The sequence below is a fragment of the Chionomys nivalis genome, chromosome 5 (assembly GCF_950005125.1).
Source record: "Chionomys nivalis chromosome 5, mChiNiv1.1, whole genome shotgun sequence".
In the NCBI taxonomy this organism is placed as follows: domain Eukaryota; kingdom Metazoa; phylum Chordata; class Mammalia; order Rodentia; family Cricetidae; genus Chionomys; species Chionomys nivalis.
The window spans coordinates 27114732-27135984 of NC_080090.1; the positions used below are offsets into that span (position 1 = coordinate 27114732).

At 44.5% G+C, this 21253-nt stretch overlaps 1 protein-coding gene across 2 annotated transcripts in view; it reads left to right on the forward strand.

The window, feature by feature from the left end:
- Cacna2d3 (calcium voltage-gated channel auxiliary subunit alpha2delta 3) overlaps positions 1-21253 on the forward strand; it is an 840411-nt gene that overhangs the window by 647378 nt on the left and 171780 nt on the right. For both annotated transcript variants that reach the window (XM_057770101.1, XM_057770100.1), the window contains one exon: positions 15153-15236. In XM_057770101.1, the coding sequence (XP_057626084.1) occupies positions 15153-15236 (84 nt within the window). The remainder of the gene's footprint in view (positions 1-15152; positions 15237-21253) is intronic.

Consider the following 21253-nt stretch of genomic DNA (forward strand, 5'->3'; position numbering starts at 1 on the left):
TCTCACTGTGTGAATGCGCACACTTATTTGAATAACTGAAGAATTCAATCATGTGAATGCCAACAATTATTCCTCTGCGTTTACATTTTAGGAAGACCTTGCATCTGAATCCCCATGAGAGCATTAAATTGCTATCTAATTAGCAGTTCCAAATTATATATATTTAAAAGATAATGAAGGGTTTGAAGGCTGTTGGAATAACTGGTTATACATTTAAATGAATCGCTAGAAATTTGTTAGTAATGTGTGGAGTTTTCTTTTATTTCTTGATTCCCTCTTTGAAGTTCAGTAGACCCAACCTCACAGGGTTAAGTCTGGTAGCAGAAAGATAAAGGCAGATGTTTCTAATTATTGCAACACAAAACTCCCAAATAATTATAAGCAGCTGTCATTTTTATATAATCCTGAATGATAAGACCCAAAGAATGCCAATAAAAGTGTTGAGACCATGGCTTTGGGGACACAATAATTTAATCCCATCACACCACTGAAATCGTGACTGTACTTGGTTGAGGAGACCGCTCTTAATATTTTTCTTAGTTTTTCCTGATCACGTGGAAAGCAAATATATTTCCAAATATACAACCCAGGTGCCATTTCTACATTCCTTGGGAATGTTTACTGAATGAAAGCAAACACCCAAACATTTAGATTACCGAGGCAAGAAAATTCACTGAGCTGGGCAGAGTTGCGTTAGAGCGCTCAACTTTGGCTGCTCCTTTTAACCTGAGATGGGTCTGCAGCTGTCCTTGACCAGTCACTTCCTCCCTCCATTGGTTGGCGGAATAGAATGGTGCCTGGTAGCAGCTCTTTGTCTTCCAGCTGAAGTGTTCCCTGGATTAAACTGCACCTGAGTAACATCTACCTAGAAGCAAAAGGGTGGGTGATCTGGTCTGTCAGCTCCAAGCGTGGCTTACTGGGTCAAGATCTTAGTTTTGTTGTTTCTTATACCCATCTCTTTCTGGAAGGCTGAGTGGCTCCTAAGAGCAAATGCAAGGGACATTTAACATAGCCATACTGTCTTCCCCATTCTGATTGTTAGCTCCGCATCACTGTGACAAAAGATTTCTGTGGAAAAGCCCTGAAGGGAGGATGTGTTTTTGGCTCATAGTTTCAGAGGCTCTTGTCGCTGGCTTTGATCTGGGTAAGGCTAAGGATGGCGGTGGAATGTGGAGGAACAAAACTGTGCCTCATGGTGGCTAGGAAACAGAAGAAAATGAGGGAAGGGTTAGGGACAAAATGTGGTCACCAAGAACATGCCTCTAGTCACCTTCTTCCTTTAGTGTCTTCAGAACCTCCCAAAATAGTATAATAAGCTGAGGAGCAAGCCTTGGACACAAGTCTGTGGAGGCGTTTCACATCCAGATCACAACATGGACCCAGAGGTGACAAAACCAAAAAGTATACAGTTTGTAGCAGGCTTAGCTAAGCCATCAGCTATAAGAACCATATATACACAGACCACATAGAGACATACATACATACAGAGACATCACACACAGAAGCACACAGATACCCACATACACATATAGACACATAGGCACACAAGCACATACATTCTGAGATGCACCAAAAATCCTGAGAACCCTCTGCTAGATTATTCTCAGACCATTTTATCTTGAGGCAGGACCTGGCTTGGTAGATAGCACCAACCAGAGAGGATTTCTCAAAGAAGGGCGCTTCACCCCCCAGGAGCAAGAAGTACAAACAGATAAGGCCGAGGGATTCATTTGAAATATTCATAAGTATAAACTGAGGCATTCTTAAGTGTTATCACTTCCCAGAAATGTGGGGGTTCAAAGTACTGTGTGCCCTAAGTATCAGAGACAGTGAAGTGATACAATTCTCTTGAAACCTCCAGGTTCCCAGCTGCATTACACAAAGGGCTTTGGGGAGGTGCAGAGAGGGGCTTTGGCATTGAATCATAGTTCTGTAGCAGGTTCAGTATGAATATGGTTTAGATGTGATCATCCTAAACTCAGCTATCTCCTCCATTGTGCCCTTATCCCCTTCCTGACCCATCATGCCTCATCTCAGTCAGACACTGGGCAACAACCTTGGTTTTAGAACAGAGCTGTTCTCTAGCAGAAATCTCTCCATAGAGCAGAGCCATAACTGATACCTTTGAAGTGTCAACTGTGCCTCTGCCAGCCGTGTGACCTTGGGTGTGTTGTTAATAAACCCTCAGATCTCAGTTTTCTCTGCTGAAAGATGAGAACAGAAACGATGCCTCCTGCAAAGATTATAATGGAGAATAAATGAGTACTTTCTCCCGGATGCCCACAGCAAGCCAGGTGTGTTGTCACCGTGAGGCAGGTATTGGTGGAGTGAATCCTATACCAACGTGTTCCCTCTGCTGTTATCTGCTGTTTCCAGAAGAGCCTGCTCTTGGCCAGGCAGTTCCCAAGCATGGCACACCCAACAGCACATGAATACTACCTGCCTTCTCTGTGATGCTTAGGAGCCAATGTAGGAAGCAAACACATAGGCTGGACTCCTGTAGCATATAGTGGGGCCACCACGAGAGGCTGAGAAAATAGGGAGGATTTTAAACTGACCCTGTCTAGACCCAGTTCACACAGGAGTACATCTCAGCTGAGCCCATAGGGGCCAGAGAGACGGACCCCTTGACTCAGAGTCAAGGGTATGAGGAGCAGATGGAGTGACATGTGCCCAGACCAGAAGATAAACGCGATGATGCCCTTTTCAGCCGCTAGCTCTGTCTAGTTGGAGAGTACAAAGAGAGGGAGGAAATGGTAAAAAAAAATTGCAAAAAGAGCAGAGGTCAAGTGACAGGATTTGCACAATGCTGTAATATTAAGCGTCATCCTACAGAGCATGAGGGATCGATACCAGGCACTGGCATGCTCTGAATTTGACTGTAAAAGAGTCCCTCAGTCTGAACCCAGGGAGTGGGTTAGAGGTAAAGAATTCAGGCAAGGAGACTTCTTTGGGGTCACTTTATCCACAGGAGACATTTCCTTGGCGGTTGACAGTCAGTGGATGGCCTGCCTGATGTGACTCACTTTCAAAGCACTCAGAAGCCAGCAACAATCCATGCATCTGGCAGCTTGCTTCACTGGCCCACTGGCCCATTCTCTCCTTCTCCCTCCCCAACTCTGCCCACAGTTCCATGGTCACAAGCAGTGAGAGACTGTGAGAACTCAGCCAACCTTGCAGGGGACCTTGGCTTTTCTGTGCGTCATAAATCACATCAGAAATCTCCTGGGTTTATTTGGACCACCATGGATCCAAAAACATTTATAAAAAGATACATCACTCTAATTGGCACTGGCACACACCACACACACACACACACACACACACCACACAAAACAAAAGATAAATATTTTGCTTGGTCACCAGGCTAGTGGGACTGGAAGAGGTACCGATGAATGAAAACCTGTCCAGGGTGGAGGTCAGAAGGTGACTAGGGCAGAGAACATATGTTAGACAAGGTGCCACATACTCACTCAAGCTGTATGTTCTCAGGGAGGTCTGAAACAAGGGCCACCCAGGCGAGGAAGGAGAGAGACACTAGCTGGAAGGATCTAGAAAAACCTCATGGAAAGGGTGCCCACGGGTGTGGGTCCTTCTGTGCATACCCTTCCTTTGCAGGTATTGGTAGGGATTCTAGCAGGAAATGAAAACCCAAAGGAAGCTGCCATCCATTATTCCCAAACACCCGAGATAAAAGTCTCTCTCACGCATAGACACAGGCACGTTGGGGGAAGCTGGGTATTTTGACAAGACTGTTACCACACTGCATCAGCGAGGTGATGGTGCGAGGCTTGGAAGGATCCCCTCTATTGCGTCATCATAGAACCATCTTGTTAGTGTTTCTGTATTTATCCAGCTCCGCTGGACAGTGAGAGCGCTCCAGGTTCTGACTCTAGACCCCACAAGTAGCGATGGTGAGAGGAGAGTACTCGTCCTAGTAGCAAACTGGGAGAAGCATCAGGAATGTGGGTATCCAGGACTGATCACAGGGAGAAATGAGCCACAGTCTAAACGTTCTCTCCCCAGCAAATGGCAGCCCCCTCAAGGAAGGCCAGTGTAGCTATAGAGCACATTGCTATGAGCTTGGGATCTTACTGTGTGAATAAGGAAATTTGTTTTCTTTGCCATTGCAACTCTAGAATCCATTTTCTGTGCCCGATTAGACCCTGTTTAAAATAGCATGGCAGCTGAATACACCCTGGGGTCTTCTGATATCATTAATACGGTCATGGAATATATCAAATAAAATTCTGTAAATTGGAAAAAAAAGTTACTTGCCAGATATCACAGATAAACTTCCAAATTGCAGGGGTTCTCTTGGCCTAGATAGGATCTCCTAATGGTATGGTGGGTGGTATGTGAAACTTTCCTGAAGAAGGATTAGGAAGAAGCCACACCCGCATGCAGGAGCCCAGTACAACTCTCCTGAACTCTGAATTCCTTTCACGACCTTTAGACAGGCTTTTGTCTCAAAGGATTCTGACTTCTTGGAGAAAATATTCTCAGATGCTAGCTGCACCCCTAATTTGCAAGCCATTCTGTCATTTCGTTTCTCGTAGTGGCTGCCTGTCCTCATTGGCACCTCTACTCTCTTCCCCAGGCCTGGCATTGGCCCTCTCCTCCAAGCATTGACTCCCTGTCCTTTGTCCCTTTTGCTGGCACACAGTTTACTTCCTGTCAAGCTATGGAGCACATTTGAATGTATCTGACAAGCTTGTGGTAAGCAGACAGACTGGCTTCTTGAGAATTAAGTTTAATCCAGCCATGGTACAGTAAGCCACGTTTGACCTACAAAAGCATGGTAGGGCCAGGCCACCTTCCCCACACACAGTGTGGTGACTCATGACTTCTAGGAGGACACTGATTAAGATAAAGGTCATTTGGGTTTTCAAAGAAGCCTCTTAATTGTTCCTTTTTTTTTTTTTTTTTAAACATCCAAGCCATTTTAGCGTTACAGCCATCAAAAGGAGGATTTTGTAATCAAACTACAGGAGAGTGCACGGAACTTTTCATCTTCCAAACACTTAAAAACATTAATTAGCAAGGGCAGCATGCCTCTGAGGAAGAGGAAAAGGCTCTGTCTGGACATGCCCCACAGCCCCTCTCCATGCCCTGCTGCTACGGGGCACACCCTCATTGCCCTGGGTCTCGGCTTCTCATCTTCCCAGGGCTTGTAAGATTCCATCCCCAATACAGCCCCAGGGGAATTGATGGCGGGACATGTGTGATGCGTGTGTCATGCAGGCATGTGTCTTGTTGAGGGGAATATAGGTTACTGGAGAGTGCCATACCATGGGGGCAGCATGATTTTGGTGGAAATTCCAGCTCAAATGCTGTCTTCTTCTAGTCTTGTAGTTGTTGCCTGACTGAGGTCCTGAGAGGAACCATGGTGACGTTAAATAGAAACGATAAACTGGGCCCAGCTCTGACTCTTTGAAGTCCCCTTTGTGTAGACTTTTCAATCTAAAACTGTCATTGGACACCAGGGTCAGTTTCAAAGGACAGTCACTCTGCCAGAGGCCTACATAAGTCTTCATTTCGGCATGGAGAAGAATGAGTTTCTGGGATTTACCTTCCAGGTGGCTTTACCACCATGGTAGAGCACTTATCATCTGTCCCGATAGACATGGTCACCTGCACAGAGGGCCAAGTTAGTAGGTGAGAGCCATTCCACTCAGACACCAGGTGTTGTTGATCTGCTTCTCAGTTCCACTAGCAATGTCACCAAGGGACCTGGCTCTGATTTTCCTTCATTGACAAGATTCAGACAGTAGTTAGCACAGTGCCTAGCCCGGGACATGTTCTGAGGAGAATAGTGGGGGGCAAAGAGTGGGGGGGTGGGCAGTAGTGTGGACAAAGCCGACTGGTTGTGTGTTTTATGAGTTCCTGGTTGGGGAAGTAATGAACGTTGCCTTCAAGTACTCTTTGGAGAAGATGGCAGTGTGGCCTCCAAGTAGGAGTGGAGATACTAGTAGTTCTAATTTCTGCACCATTTTCATTCAGAATTTTCTATAAACAGTTATTACACTAAGAATTAGGAGAAATGGTTAGAGAAACAGAAAGGAGTCAAGCAATTTAGATGATGACATTTGTTTGTGGCCCTGTTGCTAATCCCTGGGACAGCTGGGGAAGACTCCTGTCATGGAATCCACCTCTTCTAGATTGCCCCTACGGAAACCTTGATTTGTCACTGGCAGGATGGAGAATCAATGATAGCAGTGTAGGGGAGGGGACATTGCTCTGCCACAGGCCCATATTTCTTCCCCTTGACCTCGAGAAAAGACTGCAAGTTTAGACTGACGTTTCACTTTAAGTGGCATATGTATTAAGAATCAGTTTGTCCTGTGAGCACACTCACTGGGGATGAGCACCGTGAGACACACATGCCATACTCTGGACACCAGCCACGGCATCAGTGGTCATTAACACTGGCCAAAGGAGCAAATTTTTAAGCTGCATCTGTTAAAACCTGTGATGTTCTGGGCTCAATGCTCAGCCACGTTTATTTTCAGTGTTTCTCAAGGCATCTCTGGGGATTGAGGGCTGGGACTTCTAGCTAGTGAGGAGAGCAATGACAGCTAGCCTGGATCATGAGCATGTAAGCTTGACAGGGATCTGGGACTGTCTCCCAGGCCCTTGCTTTTAGCTGCCCTCCAACAGCCTACCTTGAGAGAGTTTGAGCCATTAACAATAGTGAGCTGTCACCAGGAACCTGAAGGTAGGCTGATCCTCCTGGGGCAGTTTTTCCGGGTCTTACCGAGATTCACTGTGCCTGGCACAGAGGCAGGAAGTGCTTGGTATCCATTAGGATGTGAGGATATGTAGGTAAACAGGAAATGAGTAGACAATTGAGTGTTCACAGGAGACAAGGATGCCCATGTCCCTTCTGAAATAGTCTCTTCGGGCTTAGAGAGGAGAGGAGAGAACAGAGGCCCTTACCAGTGGAAGGTCATGCCTGCCTGGACATAGAAGCATCCTTCAGGAAGACTGGATCTATGTTGGCCATATCGTCACCCAAATAGCACTGTCCTAGGCAAGGTGTCTTCCTCCCCATCTCTGTCCTTCCTTCCTTTGGGCAGTGTGTAGAGCATGTGCTTTTGATCAATTAATCCATGCTATATTTGTTTCATGGAGGCCACAGGTATATGTAGGGATGATGCCCTTAGCCTTTCCCAAAAAAGCACTGGAAAAGCAAAGCCATTATCCTTTTCTTTAAATCAGAATGGCCATAGTGTGGCTCACCTCGGTGTATTTCCAGAGCCAGTTTGCGGGTAACACAGGAGGAGTTTGTATCCAGATCCTTAAATACTATGCTTCAAGACACTCGTTGGGTAGTTCTAGCTTGCTCCCAAGATCTGTGTCTTCTGGTCCCATCATCCTACCCCTGGCTTGTTCGTCTGCTCACCACATCTGGCCTGTATTTGAAACTCCACCTCAAAGTGGAGTTTCATAGCACACAATAGCTTCCCTTATTAAATTCTCCTGGACATACTTTTTTTTTTTTTTTTTCCGTAAAACAGGCACCAAAAGCTGCAGGCCTACCTGCGCCTCTGAAAGTCTGTTTATAACCCTTTGGAAACCGTTTGCAATTCGTTAATCACATTTTCAAAGGAAGTTACAGATTATAGATATACTAACAATTGCCATACACAATGCCTGGCACCATAACAGGCTCCTTATGAACAGGGAGAGGGAGTCAGGGAGCCGGGCCTGGGATTTGTCCCACACAGGGCTCTGTTGGGGAGGGGAGCCAGTTGCAGTGTGGGAGAGTTCCGGGCTTAACCCATTTGGCTGTTGCTTGGAAAATATAAGGAGCTGAGCTCTGTTCAGACACAGTAGTGCATCTGGGTAGGTGGCAAGGGACCTTCTAAATCAAATGTTCCTAAAGAATTATTAAAGTAACAAAAAGTCTGTAAATATTTCACATAAAATGTAGTTTTAAAAATACTGCATTGGGCTGAAGAGGTGGCTCAGTGGTTAAAAGTGCCTATTGCTCTTGTAGCCACCCAGGTGTGGTTGGCAGTGCCCACATTAGGCAGCTGTGCCCGCTTTTAACTCTAGCTTCAGGAGATCCCACACTCTCTTCTAACCTCTGTGAGCTCTTATACATGTACACTACACATAAACTCAGACAGGCATGCACATACATATAAAAATAATAAGTAAATAATCTTTAATGGTAGTTTATCCTAGAGAAAAAGGAGGCATTAAATATGTACAGTCCCACCACCTGATGGGCGAAACCCCAGGCAGGATTATTTTTAGGAGAGTGTGGTGCTGGCTGATGTGGTGGTACACCACCTTGAATGCAAGCCCTTGTGAGGTGGGTAGGTAGATCTGTGTCAGCCTGAAGATAATCATTGAGCAAATATTTCAGGTCCAGGTACAGGCATGATTTTAGGACTATCATCTTCAGTTTTCCCTGCTTTCTCTGTACTGACTTCATTCCCAGGATAACCCAGAGTAGTGGTCAAGGTGGCTCTGAGGTGCTCCAAGCGTGCATCTCACAACCTTAGCAATGCTGGTACACGGGCAACCCCTTTTCTGGACCAGTCCAGGAGAATATTCCAGATGGAATCTTTTGAGTCTCTTCGGGTCGTTGTGGGTTATGTCCCCATCTCTGAACTAATTCCTGTGTCCTGAGATGATGTGAGCCCTTCCCATATTGTCAGGCCCTTTCCTAGTCTCTGATCCAGCAATGGTACCATCACTAGATCCACATTTCTAGGAGTTCCCCTGCAAGGAAACCTAGACACTTATCCTCGATAATATGTGGAATGGGTGAAGGAGCTTCCTTCCTGGCCTGCTGAGCTTTCTTAATGAGGAAAAAATACTGGCAGGTTTGGAGTCCGTGTGTTCCTGTTTAATTATTACCCTTGGCTTCTTCCAGCTATGCAATAGCCTGCTGAGTTTCCATTTCTAACCTAAAGGAATCCTTGAGCTTCACTGATGTTGAAGCTGTGTTTGCGTTTAAGAAGAAAGTGTCTCAGGCCCATTGCACATACTTAGTTAAGCAGACTTTATGGAGGAACCCTCATCAAAGGCTTTTCTGAGGGAGTAGCTTCTGTTCCAGTTCCCTTCAGCAATGTTGACTTAAAAGGTCTTGCACAATGTAGCAACTGATGGACCAGCCTGCAGGGAGGCCTTTTACTCTCACTCTCTGGTGTCTCTTAGTTTCTCTTTGTTTGTGAGACAGGGTGTTGCTCTCTAGATCAGGCTGGTCTAGAACTCACTATGTCCTGAATAGACTTTTAGTGCCTGGGATTGAGTTTCTCGAGTGGTGATAAATGAAAATGAAGGGCTGCAACTGTGACTCATGTGGTCGAGTGCTTGCCTAGGATGTGCAAATCCCTGGGTTCCATCCCCAGCCCCTTATAAACTGTTCACAATGGTACCAGTCTGTATATTCAACACGTGGAAGGCAGAGCCAGGGAATCAGAAGTTCAAAGTCATCCTCAACTACATAGCCTACTCAAGATCAACTGAGATTGCATGAAATCCCATCTCCCAAAAAGAAAAAAAAAAGTCTGATGACATTTAGGGCTAGTAAAATTTCAAGGAATTTCAACTGATTCATTCTTGTATATGTTGCCCCAGGAGACCGCTTGTTCATTCCTGGCTGTCCAGACCCAAAATAATCACATAGAAACTATATTAATTATAACACAGATTGGTCTATTAGTTTATGCATATTTCTAGCTAGCTTTTACATCTTAAATTAACCCATCTCTATTAATCTGTGCATCACCCCGAGGTCATGGCCTACCAGCAAAGTTCTGACAGACTCCAGCAGGTGTCTTTCTCTTTTGGCAGCTACATGGCATTTCACTGACTCCACCTACTCTTTCCTCCTCTATCTACTTGGAATTTCTGCCTTGCCCTATTCTGTGCTGCAATAGGCCCAAAGCAGATTCTTTATTATTAATCAATGGTATTTACTGTATACAGAGGGCAATCCCACATCACCTCCCCTTTTCTATCTAAGCAAGAATTATAGTTACAATATTTATATCTCTTTATCTTTTATCATAACTAAGTAAAACTATATTTATTCTTCAACCGCATCAAAGACTCCAGAAGGATATAATATTACCTAAGGAAACAGGAAGTGCTTTAAGCAACTTCCAAAACTCTAGAATTGACAGAGACATCTTGCTGCTTGGACAGCCACCCAGAGTTCTGTAATATTGGGGCACCCATCTTCAGCCTACAGGTCTGTAGTTTCTGGCAGACTTTTTCGTGAAGCAGGAAATTTCAAAGACAGTTCCACCTATATTGGCAGTTTTTAGTCACTTTCTTCTGTGCCCTGCAGAATGTCTAGCAGACTCTTTCATGAAGCAGGAACCCTGACGGACTGTCTAACCTTTAGGCAAGTTCATCAGTCATTTTTCTGTGGGTCCTGCATGTTCAGTCCATATAGCATATCATCAAGCAGTCCAGATAAGAGCAGTTTTTTGCTCAAATGGCTAACCAAGAACATAAGGAGCCTCTTCAATACCCATCTTCCTCTTGAAGTAATTATTGCTACCAAGAACAGATGTGTCTCACTGTCATGAAAAGTCCTAAGTTTTTAAAACATTTTAAATGCCATCTTCTGTAAGTTTTTAAAAGTTTTGAAGAATACCTATCCATCTGAAATATATCTCTACATCTAGAAAACCTAACTAACATGACTACAAGCTTGACTATTATAGATGATTATCTATTAACCTGTATTTCTTAATTATACATTGCATTTTAAAATGAGCTGCACAAGCACAACTTCTTAATCAAACAAAATTGACCTTAAATTTGTATCAATAAATCAAGATCCAAATCAATGTAAAATATTGATGCCATATACCCCTTTAAATGTAAACAAACATTTATAAAGAATCATTTAGAAAATCTGGGCATAGTTATCTCCAAATTGCTTCTGCTATTTATTGGGCAAAGTAATTTTTTGAGGGTGTTCAAGGTGACCTTTCAGTGGGTCTTGATCCCATCAAACCACATTAGTCTGGAAGGAATCCACAGGTTCTCATTCTCTGTGGAAACAAAAGCAGAACCTCTTTTCCAAAGCAACATATCCTTAGACCCAAATTTTGAAGTCAAGATATCTTTAAATATATTTGTTGTTTTAGCTCACAGCCCGTACAGTAAAAGTCTCTCTGTACTTAGCTCATTCACAGCCAAAAAATTTGAAAGAAAACATACTAATATACATAATCCAGACTCTCTGTGTATATTCCATCTTTTTGTGGCTTATTTTTTTACTCCTTTAATCTATGACTGTACTCTGTTTCTTTAAAGGCATTATTTTATTTTTTAGAACCAATTACTTCTTTTTATAACTGTCTATATTATTTTTCTTCTCTCTCCCAAGCCTACTCTGTGGCTCACTTAGAGTCCTTTTTCTTCTCAATCTGTAATTCTTTCTGACCAGGAACACTTCTTAAAATGCTAAGCATCATGTCTAAAACTAAGATTGCTTTGCCTTTTGGCTCCCCACAACCCAACATGGTGGAGATTTGTTCACTGCCTCCAAGACTGCCAGAAGGGAGCCTTCCTTACCACCTCAACTCTGGGTAGCATCGTGCAGCATATAAACCCTCTTCATCTGAGTAAAAGCTAAATCCACCATTCAGAACAGTGCAAAGCCTGGAAGTATCTCTGTATATGGCAGCAAGAATCCACCAGGCTCTCTTGCCTGTGCACTTTCAGCAGACCTGATCCCACTCCCTGCCTAGGCAGAGGATACTGAGCCATGGACATGGTCTCAGCTATTTTCCTCCCAACCCCGAGTGGGCACACAAGCTCTGAACATGAAGTGGGTGGTGGGCAATAACCTCAAATGTTTGGACACCATTCTGTTGGTGGAGACTGCTTTCTCATTCCCAGCTGCCCAGACCCAAAATACACAAAGAAATTATATTAATTAAAACGCTGCTTGGCCTATTAGTGTATGCATATGTCTAGCTAGCTCTTATATCTTAAATTAACCCGTCTCTATTAATCTGTGCATCACCACGAGGTTATGGTCAACCAGCAAAGTTCTGGCAGGCTCCGGCAGGTGTCTGTCTCCTTCAGTAGCTACATGACATTTCTCTGACTTCACCTACTCTCTCTTTGTCGATCTGCTTGGAATTCCTTCCTTGCCCTATTTTGTGCCACAATAGGCCCCAAACAGATTCTTTATTAACCAATGGTATTCACAGCATACAGAGGGGAATCCCACATCAGAAACCAGGTACCTTAGCACACATTCAAATATATCTGTCAGGAGAGTCCGGAGTCCCTGCTTATAATGTCCATTCCAGAAGGAGACAGTTGATCTTACTGTATGATGCCAGAGTCTTCAGCGAATACCTTCTGCCTCTTGCTTGTAGCACAGTGACAGACTTACTAGACTATCCTTCCTTTGGAGGAGGGAGGTAATGCCCAACTCTGGGCAGAGTCAGATCTGCCTGAGTTAAGCACTTGGTGCTGCCTGGGATAAGCTGCCAAAGAGGAAAACCATTTAACCTGTCTCTGCTGGCAAGTTATTATCCCCATTGTACAGCTCACTGAGAAAACCTGGTGCAGCACAGTGGCTTACTTAGCATCACATATTCAGTGTGTTGTGGATGATGGCGGTTTCTCTGTAGTCTTCTGACAAAAACTTGTTCATATTTTGAAGATAAAGATGCATTTGGTATTTAGGACCTCAGCTACCATTTAGATTTGAGAAAGACTGAAATAACATGAGGTTTACACAGAGACATTCAGGCAGAGGTTAGCAGCTGGTGAGGTGCCCTTCCCCCATACTGGCTGTACAATCTTATTTGACTTGTTTCCTTTGTAGCTTAGCTCATCAGAGCTCATTTTCCTAGCTGTGGGAAGGGCAACAATGGAAGCACAATTGAGGGAGGGATCCTCCAAGTGAGTCTGTGGGAAGAGAAGGCTAAGGCTTACCTAACGTCCTGTCTTTGCTGCCTGAGACTTTGCGTGTGTGGTACCGTGGGTATGTGCTTGTGTAGATGCAGATATGAGTGCATGTGTGTACGTATATGTGCATCCTGGAGGCAAAGGGCTACATCAAGAACCTCAATCATGCCCTCCTTCTTTTTTCAAGGCAGGAATTCCCACATATTCTGGAGCTCGGTAGTGACAAGCTGGCTGGTCAATGAGCTTCAGTGATCTGCCTGTCTCTTTCCCCACACCTAGCACCGGGGTCACAGATGTCCTGCATCTGCCTTTGACATGAGCTCTGGGGATCTGAACTCAAGTTCTTATGCTTGCATGGCAGGCACCTTACCATCTCCATAGCCCCCAGTGCTTTATATTGTCCAGGTATGCAATGCACGTCTTCTGAGTAAATGACAAAAGGAACAGTTTTTAGTGACCAAAGGAAGGAGGATTCCTTCTACTGAAGCAAAACAAAAGAATGGTTCAGAGCCATCAGCAGCCCAAGCATCTGTGAAAGTTTGCTTTTGAAGTTCAAGATCTGGTCTACGTGAGTTTTTTTTTGTTTGTTTTTGTTTTGTTTTGTTTTGTTGTTTTTATGGTTCTTGCTGAAGTGGGATTAAAAGTCAGTGGGCTCTGTAGCTGAGGTTCATGATGGGGGTCAGACTCTGTCTTCCCATAGGGAATGTCCTACGCCCTAGTAGCACCCTGTAGACCTGTCCGTGACTTGTATCCATACCCCTCCCTTGTTCTTTCTTCTTCTCAGTTACTGCGGCCTTTTAGAAACACTGGCTTGCCTAGCTCCATGTGTGCAGGAACTTTCCTAACAGAATCCACCTGCTAATCTGCTATCATGGCTTCCGAGGGGACTACTTCCCTTCCTCTTCATCTGGATCTTATGTCACAAAAGTGGTTGTGAATGGTGACTGTCTTGCCAGTTGGAAACCTCAGAGAAACAAGTGAAGGAGCTTTGACAGGGCTGAGTAGCCTTCTTGGGTGGTGGTGGTGGGAGGGGACTTTCTAGAGATGGTGTAGGATTCCCACAATGCAGTTGGCAAGGAATAAAGAGTGCCGGAGCAACGTTTGAGTCTGACATTCTTCGGTACCACAGTAATGTGACAATCACCCCTTCTGTACACTGTCCCTTTGACTGCACTGAGGTCTGCTTTAGACTTGGTTGGTTCTCAACAGGCAGAGGTTTCTCCTTGTGTCAGGGATACCGTTAGGGACTGCATCTGCAGCCACCAGAATGTCTTAAAGCATGTAGACTGACCCTGCATCTCACGTAGCTTTATTATTTAATCAAAACAGGGCTGAGACAACGAGCAGAAAAGAAAACAGGTGCATTTCTATGCATGTATTTTTTATATATGTGCAACTTCGTTAGGGTACTATGAACGTTACCTTCTAAACTTGTAAAGTACTTTCTTATCCTTAGCCTGCAGCAGAGGGCAGACTTTCCTACCTAATAAACACCCCAATAACCAACTGTAAGGGCCTCGAGACACACAAACTTCCAGACACAAAAATGTCCGGTCGATAAAATGGTACACTTGCAGGGTGACTAACACCAGTGATTTAGGGAAACAAGTGAAATCCTTCCCCTGTTATTAATGCGTTCATCAGCTTTCCCAGAGAAAGGCCCTCATGGCCATTAAATCTGGCAGCGATTCCCAGTACTCACATCTGCTCCAGGTGAAGGAGCCGTGCTTAGCTTTGCACTGCCGTGGCCAGTAGCAAATAGGTCTGCAAGCTGACAAAGTGTTCTCAGGATGCTGAGCCCAAGTCCAACCATGAAAATCAAAGTTTTGTTTCTCAGGGGATCCTGGAGGAGGTTTGAGACAGGAAGGGTACGAAGCTTAGGGCAAAGGACAAGATTTTTATAAATGTTCTGTAGGAAGCACTTTCCTCTGTCTTTTTAATAGAGTTGGGTCTCCCCACCCTTCCCACATTTATTGCATACAAGGGTAAGATAAATATTCTTTGCACCTGGCATTTTAGAGCCAAGGAATTCTCTAGGCAAATTCATGCAAAGCAAAGACTTGACTTTTAGATTCTCCAACTTAGAGGGAGATGTTTACAGCAATGCCTGTCATTAGAATTCTAATATTGCCATCCCCGGAGTTGATTACTCACACAGTAACCACAAACAGGTCCAGGAGGAGAAAGATGCCCTCGTTGATGATTTTGTGACCGTTTGTTTGTCTTTCTCTTCTTCCCTATGCTAGTATGAAGAAGGCAAAAAGCGAAGGAAGCCTGACTACAGTAGTGTGGACCTCTCTGAAGTAGAGTGGGAGGACCGGGATGATGTGGTAAGTCCCCCTTTTCAAGCCTCGTGGGTGAGGGCTCTGTTGACCAGACAGGACACCCCAGAAGCTGCTGCACAGGGCTGTGGAGGCAACAGACCTTTCTCCTGTAGTTGGAGTAGGATAACTCTCCTGCCAGTCAATTGGGCCAGTTGTGCAGTCTGCTGAGCCTATGTCCAGTGGGCACTGGATTCCTATGCAGCTGATTAATCCCACCTTGGACTGAGGACAATTGTCAGGACTTGCCTTACCATCTTCGGAGAATTCTGGCTGGGCAACAGGAGGCAGGGGGAACTAAAAGGTCAGGACATCTTATAGGCCAAAAAGGCAGCCTCCCAGGTAAACAGAATCAACTTGTCAGGTGTACATGGACACAACTCTTGTTTCTAAAGACCAGCAGAGAAGTTTGCATGCCCCCTTTCTCCATGTGTGGCCAGCCTCACACCCCCACCTGTACATGCATTTCCTGTATCTCTCCCCTTCCCAGGGGATGTTGAGGATAGCTGTTTGACTTCCCAGACTATCCCTCATGCTTTATAGAAGCAGGGCTGGCATCATAGGTCCCTTGTTGCTGCTTTCCTTGTTTTCCCATCCTCTGCTTCCTAAATGTGCTCAGCTAGCAGAAGGCTTGGGTTTTTCTCCCTTGCTTATAAAATGCAAGAACCATATCGGTTTTAGAAATTTAACCTAGCCCTGTCTGACTAAGTCCAATCTCAGACAGAATAGAGTTGCCATCCATTAAAAGCTATGGCCTCATCCAATCCTACCTGTCACTGCTCTGACATCACGTGGGGTCAATGACCTGGAAGAGTTTGATGTCTTCTATTCCTCAAACATTGTGACCAGGATCCTGGTGGATCCTTGGGCTTAAACTCATGTGTTTGGTGCATCCTAGCACCCGTGTGGACAGCTACACTGCCAGGATTCAAATCCCACCTGTATGGAGTCTCTTTGGCTCTGGTGTGTGACCATTCCTGCCACATCTCCTGGTTTCCCCAGATGCTTTGAAGATTGGACATATTGATAGACTTAAAGATAAGAAAATGCTTACACTGTTGTGTGACTATGTGAGGATTCTGTGAATGGGCCTCTGGTTTACAGTTTACAGTTGTGGCCTCCCATTATGGCTGGAGGGTCAATATCAGATTCCCAGCATGCCCTTCACTGTCATCTGACTCAAGCAGCTAGGTTCTGGGTCTCCACTCTCAGAGTTACCATTTCTCAAGTCAGGTCAGGATTCTTCTTATGTACAAACTGGCTGTCTTTTGCTTGCATCCTTGGCTGCAGGCAGTCCAAGGGGGTTGAATGTGAGTTCTTTCAATATCCATGTGTTTGACATAGGAAAACTCAAACTGCCATCTCTTTTATGCCCCAGTGATGTGGGAGTTTTGGAATCAGTTGAAAAACACCCTTATGTGGTGTACCTACATATGGAGGTGTGCTTCATAGAGGCCTGCATAACCGTGAACTGCCGGGGAAGCTTGCAATAACTAGCAAAGTACAGGTTTCAGGTCAAAATGTGTGGAGAATCAAGGAAGCAGAACTGCTCGGCAGAGGCGGCGAAGTCGGCCTGGCTGCAGAGCGCATGAATAGAGAATCCTGCTTCTGAGGGACAGCAAGGCTCTTGTACAATTTAACAAGCACATTTAGAGCACAGACCCTGAATACTTCCAAAAATGATGTAATATCAAATATGTTATTTTAAAATTTGCAAAACTAGTCTGGCCAAAATTAAAATAACGGGGGCGGGAAGGACAGTTTAGTTTATAAAGTACTTGCTGTGCAAATACGAGGATCTGAGGTTGAACCCAGCCCCCGTGTGCAAAGCTGTGCGTGGATGCTGCAATTCCAGGTGTAATCTCAGTACTGGGGACAGGGAGCTTTGGCTAGCCCCAGGGTTTGTACCCCAGTCCCAGCAAGAGATCTGTCCAAAAGTCAATGTGGATAATTTCCAAGGAACAAAACCCACTTTTAAACTCTGACCTCCCAAACTCATGCACACCCACTCACATATGTATACCTACATATATGTGTGCCTACACAAACATACATACATACACACAAGAGAAAAGTATAGGATGTTAGGTGTCATGTCAATTACTGTAAAAAGGCATCTTTAGGGGACCCATGTCTCAGCAATGGACCTTGAAATACACACGATCCTATCTGAGTCACCAGTGAGGAAAAAAAATGGAAAGTAAAATTATATTAATTAAAAAAATTGTATTGTTCTTTCTCCTTTCCTTCCTCCAGTCCCTTCTAGTCATCCTCCTCCCAGCCCTCCCATGTTCCCCCAACTCTCAAGTTGATAGTCTCTTTTACTTTGATTATTACTATTGTATGTATGAATATATGTGTCTGTAAGCATGTGTATGCGTGCGCACACACACACATATGTGTGTATATATATATATATATATATATATATATATATATATACAACTTGATGAGTCTGTTTTTGTTGTTTGTGTGAATATGATTTCAGGGCTGAAATTCCTAGAGATGGCTGAAAGAATTAAGGATGATTTCCCATTTGGTCTTGCTATGTTTTAATCATTGTTGAACTTTTCCCCAGTGAACATGATTATTTCTATAAAGAGAGAAGGCTCATTCATATAAGTAACAATAGCTTGTAAATAAGGAACTTCTTTTATATAAGGTATTTAAGCCTTCAGTGTAATAAAGGATGAACTCATTTATTTCTTACTGCAGTCTTGTCAAGGATCTGTCCCTGTTTTCCAGATAAGGAAACTGAGGCAGAGAAATTATGTCACAGTTCAAAGGCAGTCATCAGGCTATCTGACCCCTATGCTGTGTCCTTGACATACCCACTTTGTGTGTCAATGGAAAAAACCTCAGAATGCCAGAGTCCTTGAGACTTTATTTGGTACCTCAGAAACGTGGTGAGCTTTTCCAAAGTAAATGTTCATCCCTATGGGGTTATTGTGGGCTCTTTGAGCACAGAAGAGGAGCCCTTTTTGGCTTTTAGTGGGAAAATCATGGGGGACTAATATGCTGTACCTGTCAACAGGCACCACATTCACCTAAACCATGGGTCCTGAGTTCCTTGCTTCAGAGTCATGAAGAATGGCGACCAAGGAAGATTAGCAGAAGGGCAAGCAAGGGAAGTTTTACTGAGAAATAGTGTGATAGGATTCTCCCCAACCCCCACCACCTCTGCAGCAGAGAGAGGTCTTGCAAATGAGCTACCAAGTCTTACTTGGAAATGGGCCACATATAAATCACGCATTCAATTAGGGCAAATCTTGTTAGTTTGAGTGTATGTGGGGAACTCTGGCTAGTTGACTGGTCATGTGAATATAGGCAGTCTCAGGAAAAAGTCCACCCATTGTTGAAAGGCCCAAAAGAGCTGAGATTGTGTAGAGTTCCTTGTGTAATGTCAGGGACCTTGGAGCTGGCTATGGCTCGCCTGGGATACGTAGGTCCTTTATTTTCCTATACCCTCACTAACTATAGAATGTCTATCTTGCTCTGAAACCTCATCAGTGGTGTAGCCCCAGCACTATGGATTCTTTCTCTAACCCAGCTGGCACCCATTCTGTTGCAGTGCAAGCCTTCTCCTGCTGGGCTGAGGAAGCCCACACTTCTTCTCATGACAAGCCTCATGGAACATGTCTCCAGAGCCCTTTCTTCCCAAAGTCCTATGAACATTTCACACTGAGACGTAGTCTGAGCTTTGATTGCATATTTTTTTTCTTCTTTACATCATTTTCTATTTTTCTAAATCTCATGCCTGATCCCTTGAGCCCTGATACCTAGGGAGCCCAAGCTTTCATTTAAGGGAAGATTGGTGGCTGGGGCTCTCTGTACGTGCTATCTTCATGTACTGATTAAATGCTTTTTTTGCTAAAGAAACACTATTTATCTGGCCTGTCTCATATCCCTTCCATCCATAGGCTGGGCTAGGTAGCTTATAAGAAGGTAGGGGCTTGGAAGAACAAACTACCTGGGACTCTGGAAGTTAAAAACCCCATTCTAACATAGACAAGACTCCACCAAAGGATAATGAACTTTCATGGTAGAAGGAGACACAGCCTACTGTCCCCCAGTACACCTTCTGGGGAAGCTTTCCCCAGTGGGCTCTGCTTAAGAGGGAAGAATAGCTGACCTCCAGTGGAATGAGCATCCAGCCTTAACTGGAATATTGTACTGGAAAAGTAGGTGCTTTCTCACCAAAGCTGCTGATCCCCCAGGACTGCAGGGAACACATGGGAATGAGGTACCAGGTTGTACCCCAGAGGCTGGGTAGGCTGAGAAGTGACTAGATTGCTGAATCTCCTAAAGGAGGGTTTGCCTTTTACGTTATCCATTTCATTGTGATGAGAGCTGCCTCTCTGGCCATTGCATATCACACCTACAGATGCCTGGCATCTGGTGGGGACCACTGACATCCGACTTGCTTTTCTTGGGGTGTGTTTAGTCAAGCATCTATGTATGTGATTTTTAATGACAGTATAATCAGCTAACATCTGGACACACCAAAAATTATTTTAACGTTTTCCTCTGCCAAGTCATTTTCATTTCCCCAGCTGTTGATGATTACAAACCCAGGCAGTGGCTAGTTCAAAGGCTGCGCGGAGCAGCACTGTGACTGAGCTTTTCCCGCCTTCAATGGGGAAGACAGGTTTGTTACTGCTCATCGCTCTGACCTGAGTTCTGTGACCCTCCCTCGGTATGGAGCCCACCGACTCCTAGCATGATATACATAGGGATTCTTGGCAATATGCAGCCCTTTAAGATAGAAAAGTGACTTTTCTAGAATGTTCAAGTCTCACAAAGTGCATTCCAACCATGAGTCTCTTGCCTCCTCTGATAGTAAGAGCAGAAGATCCTAGAGATCAAGTGGACGGAAGAGCTACTGGGAAGGTAAACCCATAGGCCATGCCACAGTCATTTTCTAAAACCTGTTCTTTAAGAAATCAAGAAATAACAATATATAATTTATACTAATGATGAAGTAGTTAATTTTATCTTCTGATTTAGGCAGCAGAGGTTTGAAACTTGTGGGGTATGTGTGCATGTGTGCATACGTGTGTGCATATGTGTGTGTATGTGTGTGTGCACCACAAGCATGAATAAGTCCTTTGAAGCCAGAAGAGGATATTACCACATCTGAACTGTAGTTATAGGTGGTTATAAGCTGCCCAATGGGGATGCTCAAAGCCAAACCCAGGGCTACTTCAAGAGCTGTAGGCACTCTTAATCACTGAACCATCTTTCCTGCCCCAAGAACTTGGGCTTAAGAGTTGGAGATCCTGTGTTTCCTTGGACAAGCTTATTAGCCTAAGGTGTCAGTCTCCCTTCTTGTCAAATAGGTATGGAAATAGAAATACAGAAGACAGTTCTTAGAATTTTCAAATTAGTGCCTGATCCACGGGAAGAACTCAGTCAACCGGAGCTATCAGCAACAGGAGCTTGCCAATAACCTGATATCTACAGTTTAGAAAGCACCCGACAGCAGTTTGGGGTCTGAGTGGCTTCACTCAGGGTCATTTTTGATTGAACAAATAATAGAAGAAGACACTGAAGCCCAACAAGATCAAAGAATAGCTCATATGTGTCAGTGATGAGAGCCTTGCTAGCTTGGGAGCCCTGACGCCCCATGTTGTCTCCTCTTGAGTCTGTCTAACTCATGGAGAGTTAGGGACAGTAACTTGAAATCTGCAAAGATAAGGGAGATAGCACAAAAATCCACTCAGTGTGCTCTGACTGGTGAAGAAAAGGAATGAAAGCTATGGAGACAAAAAAAAAAAAAATGCAAAGGCGTCCTCAGCACGAGCTGCATTTTTCTTGTGGCTCATTGTCCAAGCAGCTAGAGAGATGTTAGTAAGAGCTTGAATGCTGGTGCCCAGTCATCTGGAGCTTGAGTTCTGATTTCTTTAGCTGGCAGGAGGTACCTGACGCCACACCCAGGTGAGGGAGATGGCAATGCCACTGATGGCAGCGATGACGAGGATAGCAGAGGACAACTGAGGTACAGAAGACAGTCAGCCTGTGCCTGG